Below are 20,543 nucleotides of genomic sequence, written 5' to 3'. Positions count from 1 at the left end.
TTTTAGCAGTTCTACATTAATCAAAACACTTCTAGATACTGACTACAGCTCTGAAAACAGAAAAGTCCCATGCCTAGGCCTCATTAGCCAGATCACCACATGCTTGCCCTGTACTGTGTTACTTTCAGAATGTACAATTAAACCTGTCTTCTGAATTATCTAAAAAATGTAAAATTAACAAATCAATAATTAATAATTACATGTAATCAATCAAATCTCCAGAATTTTATTCAAAAGCTAAGAAGACTTGAGAATTATGTTGAAGGCTGCAATTTTCCAGTTAATGTCAAATGCAATACCATACTTTGAATCAAGGTTTTGTAAGTTCTCCCTCCATTCCCCTCACTCCCCCAAAAAAGCAAGGAATCCCATACTCAAATCTGGCAAAACCGGAGCAGCAATGTATCATGAAATGGGGAAAAAAACCCAACAAAAAAGCCACAACCCCAAGTCCACATATGCTACTGATACTCAAGAAGAGTATAGTGACACTTTTTAGGTTTTATTTCCATTACATAAAAATGTAATAGATCATACTAAAAAGTTTACAAGAACTATATGACACTTGTTAATAAAGTGGTGTTTACAGCTTAACTTCAATTAAGTAACTCCTCATTTAGTCTGAACAAATATGGCCTTAATTCCTGAAATCCATTTTTCTGAGAACTAAAATTGTTAATGACAACAGAGTAAAAATACTTCTTTTGTAACTGGGTAAAGTAACAATAATAGGAGTATCTTCAGAAAGTGTTTCTTATATTCCACGTAATCATCCAGTGAACAGCACTGCCTTAGCTCCATTTTACAAAATTTTAGTCAATTTTCTTGCAACAAAGCATCAGATTATGATTATAGTTATATTTAATAAGCTCCTTATGCAAACTGATTCAAGAAAACAAGTGTGCTTATGCAGATGACCCTGTAATTTGCTGCAATTCACAGGATTTAGAGTAAAGTTAAGCAATTCAAATTCACTGCCTTTTCAGTAATGCATCTACAAGATAAAGCCCCAGATTTACCTTCTCCCAAACTGACAGTCAATTTCTTTTGTTTTCTCTCTCTCTCTCAAAACAGAAACAGGAATAAAATCTCTCATCTTTCAATTACTTAGCATTTTATCCTATGAAGTACAAGGCACCCAATAACTCTTTGAAGAAAATAACTTTATTCTTCACCCTCTGCCCTCCCAGCAACACAAGCCCACAACAAAAGGATTAAAATCCACACAGATACAATAACTAGGAAAAAGGTTCCCAGTCAGCCAGTCTTTAAATGAAACAAATTGACACACTGTGATATATCAAAACAGAGCAATCTCTTTCCTCAACAAAACATGTTTGCAGAATTACTGATTCAATTTGCCCTTATCAGAGCATGAACTTCATAAAAGAAACAAAACCCACACATTGTAGAAAATCCAGATGTTTGCAACTCTGCTACAACCAGTTAAAATCACATTTGTTGAAAAGGCAAGTAAAGGACATTTGCTCATCGGTGGAAATGCATTATTTTTCTCACGTTCATTTTAGGAAAGGCAGTTATGAATTTGCAATACTTAAACAGAGTCCTGACTCAGACCTGTCATCCAACACAATCACAAATTCAATTGTACCAGAACCTGGAGAAACCTGAAAACAAAGTCTAATGCTACCGTTGTGAAAAGAGACTAAAGAATTAGGAGAAAATTCTGTGTTTATAAAACAGAAGCAGAGATGCATCATTGATGTTGCTAGATAAAAAGTATTAAATAGTAACTACCATGTCATTTTAGCTGTTACATCATCTACAAATATGGAAGTGACTACCTGTGGGTTTTTTTAAAATAGAATGCAACAGAAGGCATATCCTAAACTGCAAAAGTTTCTAGAAAGCAATGCTGAAGCACCTCACGCTTTTCCAGCAATGCCAAACTGAGCAACAGAAACATTTGAAACACAGGAAATAAAGTTTGGACTGATACAGACTTCAGCTGCACTACAACAGGAACAATGTAGAGGAGAATGTTCCTCTACACGTGGAACAATGTACAGGAGAACAGCAGCATGAAAGAGTGTGTGAATTTACCTGAACTGTATCATACAGGTTCTTATTCCAGATGTTCTAAATTTCAATATTGCATGTACTTAATTCAGCAGAAATAACCCCAAACTTTACCACTCCAACACTTGCTTTAATCCTCGCTCATATCCAACTTCCACAACATGAAAATCCTTGGGCAGACAGTAAGGAGACCTACAAGCAAGCAAGTACTGAGGGATGCAAATGAAAGTATACAGGTACTCCTTCTAGACATTCTGAAAACTGAGTATCAAACCTTAATCAGTTCTTCAAAATACAATACCAGCTTCCTAATATGCCACACCCTAACCTGTACATAGTGCTGGATGTCACTGGAAAAAGTTTTGGTAACTTCACTGCCTGTGAGAGGCAGAACTATACTTCAATCCTTTCTTTCCTTTCCTTTTCAGTGGTCTGAAAATTCCTGAGTCCAACAGTCTGAAAGGGCAGAGCAGCAAAGGCAACTTAAAACTCTGCATTAATTTAGTTCTGTTAAATTAAACTTTTTAAAAGTTAACCCTAAAGTAAAAAAGCAAGTAGTATTCCTTCTGCAGTATCGATCTGCAACCCTACAGGAGCTTCTACACCTATGTAGAATCTCTGTGAAATCAAAGCAGCATGAAGGAGGTACAAAGTCACCCCTAAAGAGGCTACAGCGTCCCCAACAGCCTTGGGTGCTGGCTTCCTATCAAAATTTAACACCTTACCCTATATTTAGCATTCCCTACTAGAACCAAAGAAATTGGAGGCAAAAAAACCGAACAAAACCCCCACAGCTAAAAAGGTGGAAATGTCTTTATTACAGAACTAAACAAAAAGCTATTATTGCATCATTGTGACAGAAAGCTGAGGAGGTGTGTACATGCTGAGAGAGATCATTGCAGAGTTTAATACCACTGTGGCTATTAAGTGAAAATGAGGCAATGATAAAAGTTTAAAAAAAACACATTAACCACAAAAATAAGATCTCAGATGACAAGAAATAAAAATCACATATAACAAGTGATCAGAAATAAAATACCAAAACCTAGCAGTAAAAAGTCTGTTAATACATAATTCATTAGTTCTCTTTTTTGTTTTTGCTGAATCACTTTCCTTATAGTATACAAATACCAATTTTAGATAACCTGTTGTGAGGAGTCAGACCAGTAATAAATCGTTACATTACGTGGTACCCTGAAATTGTGATCACTATTGCATCATGGATACATACCTCAAAAGGATGTGGTGGAGGGGGTGGCAGGCTTGCAATTTTGGCTGCTCTTTGTCTTTCCACTTCCAGAGCATGTTTACGTGCATCTGTTCGTCTTGGGGGAAAAAAACAAACACCCCACCAAAACAAAACAAAATAAAACAAACAAACAAACAAAAGAAGTAAAATTATTCAAGCAACAGTGAGAGCACAGTCCAAAATAAAAAGCAAACCTAAAACCAAACAGATTTCCATGTACCTGCACTGAATGTTTGAGACATAAAGAAAAGCATAATGAAAAGTCAACAGAACTTAGGCTGGAAGGCACCACTAAAAATTAATTTCAAGTAATGCAAAAACGTTACTACACACAAACTTCTAAAGAACAGTGCAAAATCCCTGTTTCCCACTTTTACAGGAAGTACTCATGTCACTTCACCATATTCTAAATGCTCAAGTGTAGACAAAACTAACTATGTAATCAACAGCTCTACTCAAGCACAACTATACCCAAGAGGACATAGATAATTTTTCATGCCAGCTCAATTTTGGTCCAATCTGCTCCATAAAAAAACCCTAACGAGGAAGATCATGACTAATGCACTAGGTCTTTCTTCAACTGGCCTGAGAACATTTGACTTCATGTCACTGAACAGCTGTCAGCCAACAAGCTGGACTGAAAATAGTGACACAGGGATGAAAGCTCCCCCACTCATGAAGAGTTTATAAGGCCAGCTTGTATACAATACATTTTTTGTCTTGGTTTTATAGCTACAGTTCTTCTCAAAATCCACAAGCATTGTCCATGAGCATTAATTCTCTAATCCATAAAATTTCAAGTATGAAAAAGCTCTAAGCATCAAAATTTTTGCCTTTCACCTTGTGACACTGTAAAACACATTCTTAATAAAACTAAATAACTATTGCATACCGGGCTTGCTCATGAAGTAATTTTTCTTTCTGGTACTTCTGTTCTTTCAGAGCTTTTCTGTGTCTTGTCTCTGCTCTTTGTTTCCTTTCTTCTGCTTGCTTTGCCAGAGCTTCTAAGTCAGGTTCCTTAACAATAAAATATTGTAAGCACTTAATACAGGATTTTACTCACTTCTCATACTGTCAGTGTAATATTTCAAATTACATATTGCTGATAAGAAGCACAAGCTAGAAATGACTTTCTAACTGTATTAGGGTAAAAATAATAACTTTTCCTTCTCTGCCGTCTTTATTCTCTTTCTCTCTACCACCAGCAACAGTGAACCTGCCACGTTCCTAAGCCAATTTAACCAAATATTGATGTAGAGACCTTAGTTTCTCTCTGCATCTGTTTGATAAAGAGGATAATATAAATATAGCTACATATATACACAGCTTAGCAAATGCAGATTAAACTGTGTAGAAAAAGTGTGTTACTACCTTTCAGTCATTAACTGCTACAATCATGTATCAACAGAAACATTTCTTTATCATTAATTTTGTTTTTATGACATTGCTTCCACAGTCTTTCACAAACTCACCCATCCTAGCATTGGAAAGCACCTTACAAAGAAGTTGATTTAAAGACACAGATATGGAAAAGCATAATGCTATTTTACTTGTGTTAAAGATCCTGACCAATTTAGGACGTAAGCTACTCCGCAAAATTCATGTAAGAAATATGTGGGACCACTGGCTGATTTCTATAAATTTGATTCAGAGTCGAATCTGTACAAAGTTTCTACCCAACAGCCACAATGATCTCTCAAACAGAGCCTACACAAGTTACAGGATTTTAAAGAAAGTGACATTCAGTTTGTAGTCTAGGCAAAGACCTCTGAAGCTCTTACCAAGGCTTTCCATGTCACTTGAGCACTGAAGGGAAAAAAATGTTAAGTGTATTATCTTAACCACAGACAAGACATAAGTTAGAGAAAAACTGAGACAAGGAGTCACCATGTGCAATTTAGTCAAGCACAAGCATACACTATAATTTATTACACTATTATAATTACACTACAATTAATATGTATACAACCTAATGCAAAAAAAATAACCTTTAAAGTCTGCACAGCCAAAGTCTTTGCAGACAGGTCTGCATAGCAGTCTTGTGAAAAGGCATCTGCAAAAACTACATAACCACTTCTAAAAAGTTTCCATTCTTAAAAAAGTTGTCTGTTTAGGTATTAGAATTCCAAGACTAAGACTATAAAAAAACCAAGACCAAACAGTAATCTTGCTATTTTAAGAACATAAAAAATTCCTCTGACAATATGTGCTGGTTTTGGGAGAGGTATGGGGATGTGTTTTGGATTTGTTATGAACACAGGGTTGATAACAGTGATGTTTTTGTCATTGCTGAGCAGTGCTTGCACAGAGCCAAGACCTTTTCTGCTTTTTGTACTACCACACTGGTAAGCAAGTGGGAAGAAACACAGATGGGACAGGTGACACAAACTGACAGAAGGGATATTCCACACCACATGACACCATGATCAGTACATAAAGTTCGGGGAAGGAGAAGGAAGATGAGGATGTTTGGAGTGATGGTGTTTGTCTTTCCCAAGTCACCATTACATGTAATGGGGCCCTGCACTCCTGGATGTGGCTGAACACCTGCCTGCCCATAGGAAGCAGTGAATTAGTTTCTTCTTTGCTTTACTTTGCCCATGTGCACAGCTTTTGTTTTCCCAGTTAAACTGTCTTTATCTCAACCCACAAGTTTTCTACCTTTTTCCCTTTTCAGTTCTCTCCTCTGCCCCACTGGTGGGGGAGTGAGCTGTGTGATGCTTGGTTACTGGTTGGGGTTAAACCACAACACAATAATTTAATACTGTATTTACTTACATTCTCCTTGGCCTGTCGGTGACCCTCACCAATTGCTCTTAAGTTTGATAAATACAGTTCTTCCAGGGCTTTCATCTTTTGATCCTGTGCTTTCTGCCATTGAGCTCTCAGTGCCTCCTCTAACTGATGCAGTTGTTCTTCTCTCCTTTGCTTCACCTTCTGCCTTATCTGCAAGGCAATATACTTCTGCTGCTCTCTAACCTGTAGAAATAGCATTTATGCTTTGTCAGCAACTCAAAAAAACACAATACTTTTTGCAGCAAGACTTTCCACAACATAAGTCTACCCTCCTTCCAGCTTTCCATCTCATCTACTATTCCTGGAAAATACTTTAAAGTTTCTGTTCTCTTTTTCAAAAATTAATATAACATATAATAAATGTAATCGTAGTTAAATGCTTCAGTTCAAATACAAAGAGCAACACACAACTGATAAATAAATTGCGAAATCTGCCTGGAATATCCTTCCCTCCAAAACTACAACACAGTAATTAATGAAAGACTCCTATTTACAATGCAACACAGAAAATCAACAACTACACTGATAAATAAAAGTCTGTCTATTAAGTTTTTATTTTCCACTTTGACAGTAAAATTCTCTTTGCTAAAGACAAGAGCACATGGGAAAACAGCCCAAGAGGAGTTAAAGATTAGTACATAATAAATGTTTTGGAGACAGGTATGTTTCAAAGATGTGAAAGGCCTTAACAGATTGTGTAGGGCTAAGCAGAAGAAGGTTAAGAAAAACAAGAAAAAACCCTGGAGAAATAGCCCTGTGGCCTAACTGCAGGACAGAAGAGAAATGGAAGAAAAACGAAATGATCAACAGACATGTTCTGAACCATGCAAAGGTACTCACTTTGCTCAGATATTCTTTAAAAAGAAGCAGGACCTAAAGCATTTAGAGCTATGACATATTGTAGGAATTCAGTTTGTCTAGCAGAATGCTGTGAAGTTCTATATTAATAGTAGTTATCTTATTTCTTCTGTATAGTCACTGAGAAGACACCTGTAACACTCTTAACGGGTAGGAATCTTTAACACAAATGACACATCAGCAGAAGAAAGACAATTGTGTGTTCACAGCCAAATAAAAATGGTAGGGCAAAAGTTTCTGAAACAGGTATCCCAGTGAAACTAACAAACAGAGAAGGTATCACCAGCAAAATACGCACTTAGTGGTAAATAAACACAAAAATATTAAAATCATTCACAAATTGCATTATTGGGGTTCTTGGGGAAGTGTCTGGAAAGTTGCCCAGTGGAAAAGGACCTGGACCTGGGGATACCGGTCAATGGGGTCTGAACATGATCCAGCAGCGTGCCCAGGCGGCCAAGAAGGTCAATGGCATCCTGGCCTGTATCAGCACTAGTGTGGCCAGCAGGACCAGGGCAGTGATTGTCCTTCTGTGCTCAGCACTGGTGAGGCCACACCTCAAGTCCTGTTTTCAGTTTTGGGCTCCTCACTCCATGACACTGAGGTGCTGGAGCACATCCAGAGAAGGGCAACAGAGCTGGTGAAGGATCTGGAGCACAAGTCTGACGAGGAGTGGCTGAGGGAGCTGGGGGTGTTTAGTTTGGAGAAAAGGAAGCTCAGGGAGGGGACCTTATTGATCTCTACAACCTCCCGAAAGGAAGTTGTAGCTAGGTAGGGGTTGGCCTCTTTTTCTAAATAACAAGAAATAAGATTGTTGCCTAAATGGCTGTGGGAAAAAAAGACTCCAAGCCAAATTAGGTAGGAGATAAGATAAGGATACAAAAGTTTTAATGAGCCCCCAGGCTTTCTGGAATACCCCCAGCGCGCGCTCCCGAAATACAGATGTCCACAGTTTTTATAATGATTTTTGCCCAATCCCCGTCCTGTTACCACCCAGGTTCTGCCCCCGCCACGCCTCTTGGGAATTGGGTCTGGGGGCGTTTCGGGACCCCCTCTTCTTCATCTTCATCTTCCTCAGAGCACGTAATGTCCTTGGAGGCCTTCCAGAATTCTAGACCTGAAGGTTGTTGGGTCTATGGCTATATCTTGTTCCGTAGGGTTAGGGTGTTCTTCTACAATTCTACCTTGAAAAAGAGACTAAACAGGCTATGGAATTTAGGGAATTGATATGGGAATGGGTAACAGGGGTTTGAGCTGGTGTGTTAAGGGTAAAGGGATAATATGCTGCTACTCTAAAATCTACATTTACTATATAACTACTTCTAAGGTCTACAAAAACAAAAAAAATTAAAACATCAAAACTCCAAGGTATCAAGATGAAAGGAAATTGCCACGTGTAGATGTGGCGCTTACTGACACATTTTAGTGGTGGACTTGGCAGTGCTGGGTTAATGGTTGGCTTGATGATCTGGAAGGTCCTTCCCAACCAAAACAATTCCATGATTCTACAATACTATTACCCTGAAATTTAGTTTATATTAAATGACCTTTTCAGATGATTTCTAAATTATTTGTTACGGCATTAAATGAAATACAAAACATTGAAAAATACAGACATACTTGCTGTAGCCTCAGTTTTCTTCTTCTTTCATATTCTTCTTTCAGAAGCATGGCTTCTTCATTAGGACTGTGCCTCAATTTTCCAGCTGTTGTAACTTTCCTCTTCATCTTTGGATATGCTGAATAAACAGTTTCTATGAGAACAACACAAAGAAAAACAGAAATTGTGTATAAATTACATAGATAAACCAGCTACAAAAAACAGACATTGCCATTATGTTGCCAAATCTATCATGGTACCTAAGAGTTTGAGTTACAACTATTCACATCTGTTCCAACTGGTAGTTGGACTTGATGATCTTAGAGGTTTTCTCCAACCTTAACAATTCTGTGATTCTAATTATAATCACCAACATTGGCACTGTCTTTGTCACAGTCACAAAAGGTACGTTTTCTGAACTATTTTGAGCTATGTACCAAACTGCAGCAGTATCACATTCTACTCTGTGGACCAGCCATGCACATTTGCAAAGTGAACAGTGAACACCATATCCATTCCTGGCAAGATATAAAAAACAAACCCACAAACTACTGAGAAGCACACCACAGAGTAAAGCAGACTGGTCACCTAGGTGATTTGTACTGAAATACTCTCAACAGCCCCTATATAGAGTTTGTTAATGTTTCTGGCTGCAGTCCAAGGTTTTCTGCTTTGAAGACTGTGAAACTCTAACAACAGTCTGCTAGAAAGCTGAGATTGCTTACTGACAATCTTTTTATTCAAGCTGTCTTACGCAGCCATTTCAAATTCTGTTTCCCTGTAGATTTCACTGTGAGACCAGAATCTGCTGGTTCTACGGATTGCCTCCCATTTTCCTTGCTATCATAATTTTCATCTCCACAACAACAACAAAAAAGGACTTCATCTGATATGCAGTCTACTCCAAAATTTCACACCCCCTCCCCAATATCTTTATTGTATCTTTAAATATTTATAACCCTGAAAATACTTTTACAAAACAAACCCAAGACTTTTGAAAGTCTTTGGTTGTGACAAACACTTTCAAAAGCCACTGTTTAATTCTAAAAAACAGAAGGTTTTTACTAATGAATAAGTCATACTGCACTAACGATTTAACCCACATGTGACACCTGGGAAGATTTATTTTCAGTGTCATGTATATTGCACCTACGTCGAAATGTACTAAGATAAGTGTATATTTAGACACAGATACGATATCACAGATAAAAGAGCAAAACTCTAAAGAAATCGGGTGAGGTGTAAGGTCGAAGTAATAATCCATAAGGTACTGTTGGTAGAGGGCTATCAATGCAATGAATCCCAAGCTTGTTACAGCATAGAGGGGCACAAACTCACTCAGCCCCTCAGCCACAAAGCAGAACTTTCTCAAGGTAACTACGCAGCAAACCAGATTCTCGCGCGCACACAGTCCCAAAGAGAGGAAAAACGTCTTGGCTGAGGAGCACAAAGCCGAGATCCAACACCGAAAGGAGCAGAGCCAGAGCACAGCGCAAACGCCGCGCTCGGCCGGGCTCGGCCGCGGCACAACGCGGGGGACGGAGCACGCGGGAAGCCCAGGGCCCGCTCGGTCACGGGAGCCCCCGCCGGGGCCGCAGCTGGGTCCGCCAGAGGCGAGGGAGGACAGCACGGAGGGAGCAGAGAGGAAGCGGCCGCGGACGGGAAGGCGGGAGCGGTGAAGGAAGGAAGGGAGGGACAGAGGGACGGAGCGGAGCCGCGCGCACGTACCCGCCGCCGCCTGGGCCCTCCCGGCCGCCGTGGGGCCAACGGCCGCCAGCCCCACCACGTGAGCCCGCGCCCGCCGAGAGCAGCCAAGGGCGCATGCGGGCCCGCCCGCCCCGCCCACCCCCGGCGGCCTGAGCCCCGCCCCCTCCCCCAGTGGCCAATGGGGGCCCTAGGCGGTGGCGGGGCCGCGCGCGCCGAATATAAAACGGGCGCTGTGGGCGAGGGAGGCGTTTGAGCTCTGTGCCTCCTGTCTGTGCGGTTTGTTCTCTGCCAGCTCCATCCTGGGATAGAACTAAACCGGGGCAATGCCTTGCTCCCCTAATCGTGCAACCTCGATACGTACCTGAAAGGGTTTGTCACCCCAGCTGTCTCACAGCACTGCACCAGCAGCTCGCAGACGGAGTTTCCAAGGGTTCGCGTGGGAGGAGCACTGGCTAAGCTTGAGGTGCTGAGGGAGCATAATAATACTGAACCTGCTAGTTCTACCTCACTGATCTTACCTCCGTGTAGCTTCCCTGTTCAACGCTCTTTGGATGCATTGCATCAGTAGAAGGAGTATCATGGATTCATAGAATGGTTTGGGTTGGAAGCAGACCTTGAAGATCACCTGTTTCCAAACCTGTTTAGGTCATGGCAGTGCCCCTGGACTTGCAGTGCTGCTTTGCTCATCTTCTAGGCTTGCATATGACTTCTACAATGAGCAGATCTTTGCTGCTGTCTCAACCTTGTAACTAGCGCTGATATTACCATTATAAATGTAACTTCAACTGAGTATGCTCCTTATAAATTTGATGCTTGCTTTTGTGCGTACTTCTTTGTTTTGGAGAGGGACTTTTTACAAGATTATATAGTGACAGGACAAGCAGGAATGGATTCAAACTGAGAGAGAGTAGGTTTAGATCAGATAATAGGAGGAAGTTCTTTGCTGTGAGGGTGGTGAGGCACTGGAACAGACTGCCCAGAGAAGTTGTGGATGCCCCATCCCTGGAAGTGTTCAAGGCCAAGTTGGGTGGTGCTTTGAGCATCCTAGTCTAGTGGAAGGTGTCCCTGCCCGTGGCAGGGGGCTTGGAACTAGACGGTCTTTAAGGCCCTTTCCAGCCCAAACTATTCTATGAATCTTATGATTCTTCCTCACGAATTACTTTTCTTGCTAGAAGAGACCATTTATCATATGTGTGAGAGTTGCAACAGTTGGGATTTGAAAGTGGAGTCATGTGATGTCCTTGATTTATGAAGAATGTAAATTTTACTCACACTGAGAGAAATAATTCTGCCACACGTATAGATGAAGACAGAGAGGCTGTGCTAAACTGTTTCTTTGCATAGAGCACCTTCCCAGGCTCTGAGCTACTGCTGCAAAAGTAGAAGAAATGTTTTGTAATCATAACCAACCAGGCACAAAGAGATAATTAGTTGTCTCATGCTGAAACTTGAGTGCAAAATGTAGCTCCTTTCTATGGCTCCTTTCTTTCTTATAGAAAAAGGAAAAAACAAATTTTGTATTAGGAGCTACCTCTCATAGTAACCTACTAAATTGTGCCCTACAGGATTGAAACCAGGAGGGATGAGATTGCTTGGTAAAACTTAGTGGTTTGGTGCATGCAGATGCATGGCCACACAGGAAATAGGCTAAAAAAATACAGATTTATTAAAGAAAAAAAAAAAAGTGAGCATAGGGAGAAGAGGTAACACAGCAGCTTTATGTGCTTTCTTCCCCACCTTTTGCATTTCACTGCTAAACTGCCTCCTTGTTCACAGACTTGCAACTTGCTGCAAACTACTGGTTGTAATAGCTGGTACCAAGTTAATACCTGATTGTACATTAGACACCCAGATGTTTCACAGTATGCATATTGAATAAATTAAACTTGAGGAGTGCACTTTCAAATTGTTTTCCAGTCTCCTTATTGGATTTTTTTGTCCTTCAGCATTTTCATTATGGCAGCGCTCTCCACAATAACATCTCTTCTAAATAGCTTTATCCTGCAGGTCAACAGATAAAAAAAAAAAAAAATTGAAGATAGCCCATTAAAAGAGTAATTGAGATTATGGATTTTAGAATCCTCTACTTATAAAATGTGAAAGAGGTCAAATATGTGCTCCTTAATTATACTATTGGATAAAAGGGATATTATGAAATCTACATGTTCTGGGTAAGAATTTTGTTTCAAGGATGTTTTCTGTCATTGTCTTGCAGAATTATTTCTGCTACCACATAATTTACATTCATATATTGAAAAACAGGGATTTTAATACTGTAATGTTTTCTACTTTTTACTACACCCATTAGAATTACAGTATTACAAGCCTGCATTAATTCCTTCCCCTTGTGAAGTAGACAGTGTTCTTTTTATAAAAAGGTGAATATTGATGCAGCAGTATCAGTGCATCTAGTTAGGCATGTGTAAAAATGAAGGTATTGGCTCCCCTGAACTTCAATTGCTGGTCACCTTTCTCCTGGGGAAAAAGAATTATACTTGCAGCAGTTATCTACAAAGTCCCAAGATAGCAGGTGGAAAATCTGAATTTTTTGGGGGAACAGAATGCCTTCCATACATAAAAAACATCTCACAGAGTGAATCTACGTGAAAACACAGATTTGGAAGAAATCATTTTAGTTTCGTGCATTTGAAATTTAAGAGGGGTCGTGTGACTGTGAAGCCTGCTGCTGAGTTGGCCTGCAGTGTGCACTCAGGAGCTCAAATGGCAGTGCCGGCCTTGCGCTGTTCCAGAAAGTGGCCTTTTAGAGCAGGCCTATCTGTACTTCCCTATCACAGGATGTTTATTCCATCAGCAGATGACCCTTTACAAGAGATTTTGGCGCAGGAGTGTTACCTTGGTGTGCTCTGTGGGACCATTTAGCCTGAGTATAAGATTAGTGAGGCTGGAGTTGGCTTTTGTGTGGCCTGAGAGAAAAGATTCCCTGTCTCATGGGCAGGTCAAACATATGTAACCTGTATTTCCTACTGCCACAGAGAAGCACTTGCTCCTTTCTTCATTAGAAATTCTTCACTGTCCACTCATGTCTCTTACTCGCACAAGGGAAGAATGACCTTGCAGACTTTTCTGCATCTTCAGCAGGGAGGCACTGGTTTTATAGGTTTTCTGAGATCTAGTAATGGAACAGTACAAACACCTGACAGCTCACCCTTGTGCAGGACTTGGCATCCTGCATGAATTAAGTATTCTCCTTGAAAAACCGTGGAGGAAGAGCTTTAAAGAAAGTGTCATATTCAGACACTAAACCCCCCTGCCCTGAGTCCTCTAACACCTCATTAGACAGTACTGCAGTTTTCTGCTTCTCGTCTCCTTGCTCATAACTGAAGTATCAGAATGAAATGAGAACTTATCTCAGTTTGAATTGGCCTTTCTCTGCATGCAGCATTCCTCAATGTCACATAACACACTGGTGTCTAGTTATTGTGACTGCCAGGAACTAACAGGATGTGGTTTTACAAATGTTAGTAATCCTCCAGCTTATACATTTTCAAAACTGCAAAGTGCTTTCGTTAAATAGTTTGCATTAAGTGCATTTATGTGTAAGCTTTGCAAAAAGAGATGGAGTTTCCTAAGAAGGAAAAAGGGTTAATCTTTATCTTTGAGACTGACTAATCTACTATGGTCAGCCTGTGCAAGCCCAGCCTGAAATAGCCTCTGCCTGAGACTGATTTGGAGATAAATTTTCTTGACAGATGTGGAAGGGTAGCTTTTGTTATTATGCTCTGTGTCATGTAATAGAAAGCTGCTAAGCTACACTTTCCAGTACCAAAGCAGCTGTATTCGGAACTGTGCCTGTATAAATTCTCAATGTGCAGATTCTATTAATAAAAAAAGATGTTACAGCTGAAAAAAAAAAGAAAGTAAAATATGAGGCATAAAAAGCTATGTAGCTGGAAAAAGGATAATTATGTGTAATTAAATTAAATACAATGGACATCCTAAAATTATTGTCCTGCAAAGACAAAGAAATAGCTGTAAATTCAGATGTGGTTTTAGATATAAATGGTGTTGTTTTACAGAAAAAAACCCATGCCATCCTATGGCATTAATCCAGAAGCTCTTATTAGGGAATGAACAGCAACCCTAAGCAATGCCCATTCTCTGTCACGAATGCTCCTGGGACTTCTCCCAGCATCCTTAGCCCAGCTTAATGGTTTGGGTCTCTGGAAAACAACCAGCCTTGAGGTGGTAAGAGCAAAAACAAGTAATTAAGAACTTATTATTCATGCATGAACCACGGTGCTGCCTAAGGTCATTTTAAATGGGCTCCCAAACTCTCAAAAAAAATGAACTCTCCCAAAGCTTGAAGCCAACAGAACTGAACTGGATTCAGGTTTTTACAGACAAAAAAGAACCTTGTGTAGCTGTTGCATGTCCTCAGAACCTAGTCTGCCTAATTACTCAGTGATGCCAACGTATGTAGAATTCTACAACACAGACTTGGTGTGTGCACATTAATTTGGTAGAATTCTTGTAACCTGCTTTCAGCCTTCTAAAATATATGGGAACCACACATAGAATTTTCTTCAATTGTTAAAAAATATGCCTAGTAACTATGTGCACTAATAGGCCAATTATGCTCAGTTCAGTGAGTTTACAGCTGGTCTTTGCCAGCTTTTCTCAACTACTGTGCCATATCTTGTTTGGCTACCCTTCCCGTGTTTCTTCTTGTAATAGCTACTTTTGTTCAATTTTAGAAACTATATTGAACATTCTTTATTTCAGGTAGTTTCAAGCAGAAGATAGAACCGTGATGGGTTTTCTGACATTTCCTTTAAATAACAGATTCTACTCCAGCAAGATCTCTTAATGGCTTAAAATGGCTTCAAATTTTACCTTGTAGAAAAAGCCCTCCTTATGTGATTAAAAATGCTTTTTTAGTTAAGTCTTGTATTAGTAGTAAGCATTGTATTTTCAGTTGTAGTACAGATGAAAGGAGAAATTTAATTTCTTTTTAATTTTAAAATGATTACTTTTTCTCCAGTATAATTTGGCTTGTTTTGTGTTGTTTACCTCCTCCATTTGGTGGCTTATGTTTATTACATCTTATACAAGAGCATCCAAATACCATGCCATAAGCAATAAAATCAATGCAAAAATCATCCTGAAGAATAGCGTAAGGCTTTAAGTCTGTAAGTCTCCAAAGAAGAGGTTTAAGGTTCTGGATGAAATCATAAAGAAGTAAATGTTCAGGTCCTGCCAACTTAATGACCAATTCAATCATAGAATCTCAGGATCCTTTTTGCTGCCCTAGTAATCATTTATATATAAAGCAACTAAAAATGTGTGTCAGATACTCCCTTTCCTTAATGCTGGCTTCTGCTATCTCTCTGACAACTTACCTCCACAGTGAGTGACAAACAGGATAAAATAAAGGATGTGGGTCTTCTCTTGGAAAAGTACATGCCATTATTCTTGGATACCTCTTAATATCTTAATATAGTTTAAGGAATACCAGCAAAAACGTTCACACTGTAAAAGAGTGGATCCTGGTTTGATCAAGACCTTCACAGTCTAAATCAAAGAGACTATATGATCAGACAGACCTATGATATACCAGATTACAATTATACTGCAAATTAACTTTGATGTTTTCTTTAGTAGAAAAAAACTGATTATAAAGATGAAGTCATTAAAAGGCTTTATGGATGAAATTTGTTTCAAAGAGAACCTTACGAAAGGAATGGAGGGTGAAGGAAGATTTACAAGAAGAGAGAATGAATCTGTATCAAGAGGAGAAACTAGGAAAAGCTTTAGAGTGAACAAATGAGTTTAAAACAAATCAGTGAACCTGGAACAGTGATATACTGGTTCTTATTGCTCCCATTTTGTCCTTTTAACAGAAACCAATCTCTCTAAAGACATGGAGACATTTCTGTCATGATTTTACTAATTATTATAGAAACTAAAGAGGAATGAAAGAACAAAGGGTCTTTAATGATTGCTAAGAAGTGAACTTAGAGTCAAGTCTGAGAAAAACAAATGTGGAAGGGAAGCTATTGATGACTTAGATGCTAGCTTGGTAAATTGGATTCTTGGCTTCAGTTTTCTGAAAGATCACAGATTTTAGTCCCTTTGATATTGGCTTAGTCTCTTTGGGATTGATCTGATAAACTGAGCTTAGTCCCAGAATCCTGATCCTGAACAGCCTCACTAAGCTACTGAAGTCTAGAAGTTGTTGCAATTTTTTAATCCCTAAGATCCCTAAGCTTTTATATTTTCTGATCTTTACATGCTTAAGCTGTTCTAATATTGACAGGACTGAATGGTTCAGAATCTAAACCTGAATGAAATTCAGGAATTACTTTTTTTTTTAAATGCATGTCAACATTTAGCGTACTCAAAGGACATGCAACACGACAACTGCACAGAGTTCTGTATAAAACATGTTACTGTTCTCTTCTGTGGTTGGAGAGAAGAGGCAGTTGGAGATCAAGTCTCCAGTTTTCCACCCAGCCTTTTTACCCTGGGTTGCTATATTTAGTAGAGATTTGAGGCTAAGGATATATTTTCTGAAAATTCTATCCCTATAGATCTGAGAGGTGGAATTCAAAATATATTACTTTTCTCAGTATTTCCTATAAGCTAGTGCTAGGTAGCTGCAACTTTGACTTTACGTGGTTGCCTAATGGTGTGCTCACATCTTTAGGTCATACCTTGAGGTTCCAGTAAAGCCTAAGTGATGTACCCATTAGTATAAACCTACATCAGCCTTAAAATTGGAGGTATCTCTTGAATCTAACCCTTTGTTTCAGATATGAAAGTAATACTGAAGTCAGTAAAGGGGACAGCAGCAGGAGTGGAGGAAGACATAGACAGTAGTATCATTTGCCCCAGTAATGTCCTTGGTAGAGCAAAACCACTTTTTTCCCACTGGTGTAATAAAATTGCCTCAATCTGCTTCCTTGGGTGTTCAGTGCTCATCTGGAATTTTATCACTGTCCTTTTTAGAGGATAATTTAATTGTTTTACATTTATAGAGGCAAGGTAATAACCTTAGATTTACATAGAGCTAATTTCTTTCTTTGTGAGTGGGCTGTGCAGGATGTGAGCAATTAAGTTTCTGTGGGAGGGTACAGGAAACATGATTAATGGATCAAAGAGACACCATCTAAGGGAAATGGGTATAATACCAGGGGAGATAATGCTCCGTTTCATAATAGTTATGCAAATATGCCAAATGTTGGAGAATTCAATTAATATTTGACAAATGGATTCTCTGTGATGCAGAGTAAACACATACTGGGGTAACAATAAAGCTCCATTGCAGATTATCTGTTAACTTCCTCACAAATAGGCTGGGTTGGCTGGTCAGGTATCTTATTCCACTGCAGATGGCAAAGAACAGCTAGGCACGAATCAGTGCCAGACAGTGATATTCTTTGGATGGAAAAGACTGACCAAGGTTAAATTCTATGCGTGCAAGGCCAATCAGCGCTTGTCAGTATTTGTTGGTACACTGCTCAGCCCTCTGCTGAAAGTTAAATTTTATGCCATGTGAATGAACACTGGTTTAAGAATGAAGGAGACAGACAACTTTTATGCTTTTGATTTCTTATCTGTAAAAGCAACACTAGTAGAAAAAACAATCCAGTAAAAACAGAATGCCTGAGCTACTGGAAGACACTGGACTGGGACTTAAAAAATCTGATCTCTGTTACCTAAGTATAAAATGAGATTAATACTAATGATATATAAAGGCAATGAATCCTTCAGGTACTCTAGTGATAGGAGATGCACAAGTATCTACATTTACCGAAAAGGTAAATTTCCTACTTGTTTGCTAGCTTCCATACTGGATATGGTATTTTAATCTCTATTCTAAAATACATGGGTCCCCTACTAAAGATTTAATATGAGGTTTTGTTTTGAGAAATCCTGATCCAGCAAAGAAGGCATTTGGGAAGTATATTGAAGAATACTGTCCATGTCTGGCCATACAGACTGGGCACTGAGCTAATGAAATATGACAAGAGCTATGGAGCCGAAGTTGTATGAAACTCAAATTTGTCCTTTAGTTGCAACCGCGCTGTAGCTGGGTGTCATACCTGTATGCACACCCAGAGCCCTTAAGTCCTGAGTTTCCTGGGTGGCCTAGGAGCTTCCCAGGTAGTCACCTGCACTGAGGATTTAGATTGATTTGAAACAATGGTCCAACCTGAGACAAGGTGATTAATTGACTGGACTTCCAGCCACCTTCACAGTTAAAATTTTGACTTTCACAGCAGCTCTCCAGGTAGGAATTTCGGACAGTTCTAGAGATTTTCCCAGACAGCTCCTGCTGTCCCTGTATTAATTTATATGTGTGTGTTTGTTAACATTCTGAGTGGAGAATCTGGTCAAGAGACACCCTTACATGGTTTTTGTTGCAGAACTGATATGTCTTTACATAGACATTTGTAAATAAGCAGTAGAAACTCTACCTACATATATAAAAACAGTCACATAGGACCTTTGTAGATACTTAATGACACTTAGCAGATCTTTTGTATGGAGTTTAACATAATGTGTAGAAATGGATCATATACTGGAGTGGTCAAATTGCATCACAGGACAGTCAGATCATCTGAGAACTGAACAAAATAGTGGTTTAATAAGCTGGATTGCATGATCCAGTTAAGAAGCTGTTGTAAAGACTCCTTGCAATGGCAACTCATGTTGTCATCTCAACAACAACCAACTGTCCCATTTGAGAGATCTACTTCACCGTGTCTTATCCTGTGCCAAGATCTCAAGGAGCCATTTCCTTCTATCCAATACTCTGAATGTCTGTGCAAAACAAATCCTGGACTGTTAGGACATCTCATGCCTTGCAGTTCGGAGGAATTCTAGGGACATCCCTTCAGTGCCTAGAGACAAGAAGTTGGGTAGAACATAAGAAATTAATCTTCAAAATCCTGTGTTCTTCAGAAAACCTACTCTTGGAGATGGCATGCCCCTACTTGACTTGGAAGCTCTCTCGATGCTTCAAATGCGACTTCTGTGTATTGGTCTTCTCTGTGAAAGTAGGTGCCAACTCTGTGAAAACAGAAGTCCACCATGATGCAAACAGAAATGACTAAGTGAGCTATAAACCTAAATATATATTGCACAAGGACTGTATTTTTCTCAGTATAAAGCATGACAGCCAGTTGGCCCATTTAATAGTAGTGCTTCTATTGCTTCTTCAGTGCTGTTACTTAGTGGTCAAAGCAGTTGCCCAGGGCAGTGGAGATTTGGGGTGACCTTTAGCTTGCAAATGCCCTGTCTCAGGCTAGGAAGGTCTCTTAGGGTCACAACCTGTGCCAGCTGGGCTGCTGTGAATCCAGGAATGAGACTGGAAAGAAAGCAGATGGTGGTCCCACAGAGAGAAAGGTGAGGGGATCTGGAAGTCAGGCAAAGACTGAATTCTCTGCTATGCTCTGATCTGTCATTGCACTTTACATTAGGCAATCATGAGATGAACATTCAAAGCTAATGAATGAGTAGGGACTCCAGGTTAAGTTTGTCCTTCAGCCATTACATTCACCTAGAAAGAATGAGCCTGCACAGTTAGGCCACTGCAGTGGAGGGAATCATAGAATCATAGAATCAGATGGGTTGGAAAGGACCTCTGAGATCATCAAGTCCAACCCTTGATCCACTACCACCACAGTTACTAGACTATGGCACTAAGTGCCACACCCAGTCTCTTTTTAAATGCCTCCAGGGACAGAGAATCCTCCACCTCCCTGGGCAGCCAATTCCAATGCCTGATTAAGGCTCTGTACTGAGTATTCTGAGCAGGAAGAAGCTCCAAGATCCAGGGAAAGAGAAGTGCTCAGAAACCCGTTATCCTCAGTATTTCATACCAGCCAGCCACTAAGCCCATTGTGCAGCATTCTGGGCTCCTCTGGAAAGCGTCAAATTATTTTCTTTGAGACTATGGACCTTATATGCATCATTTCAGTTCTTTAAGGCACTCTGCTGAGCCCAGACTTTGTGATGTATAAATAGACACTCTGGATCGCATCCTCACATCATTTAAGTGTGCATTTTCCCTTGCCTTTTGACTGTAGCGGAGGGTATGAGCCCTACTTTCTATCTGTAAGGCATGTGTTCATTCATTTGAATTCACTATAGTCAAGTTACAAGATCTTAAGAATATCCTAATCTCTTCTACTAAGACATCTATTTAAATCAGAGATAATAAATTTTAATAAACATTGATATTTTTCACTAGTTTATGATTTCTTTCAACAAGCAATTTTGCTATGATCTTTGAGTTATTGCCTCTAATAGATGATTTCCCTGTTG

At 39.5% G+C, this 20,543-nt stretch overlaps 1 protein-coding gene across 1 annotated transcript in view; it reads right to left on the bottom strand.

Moving 5' to 3' along the window:
• Positions 1-10,345, bottom strand: part of CEP295 (centrosomal protein 295) — a 43,868-nt gene extending 33,523 nt beyond the window's left edge. Inside the window, 5 exon segments of the mRNA XM_050334083.1 lie at positions 3,272-3,365; positions 4,182-4,306; positions 6,068-6,268; positions 8,564-8,697; positions 10,272-10,345. Coding sequence (XP_050190040.1) covers positions 3,272-3,365; positions 4,182-4,306; positions 6,068-6,268; positions 8,564-8,671 — 528 coding nt within the window. The 5' untranslated portion in view covers positions 8,672-8,697; positions 10,272-10,345.
• Positions 10,346-20,543: the final 10,198 nt, after the last annotated feature.

Source organism: Myiozetetes cayanensis, unplaced genomic scaffold, assembly GCF_022539395.1.
Source record: "Myiozetetes cayanensis isolate MyiCay16 unplaced genomic scaffold, myiCay2020 scf5-8, whole genome shotgun sequence".
In the NCBI taxonomy this organism is placed as follows: domain Eukaryota; kingdom Metazoa; phylum Chordata; class Aves; order Passeriformes; family Tyrannidae; genus Myiozetetes; species Myiozetetes cayanensis.
This window is presented reverse-complemented; position numbering and strand designations above follow the sequence as displayed.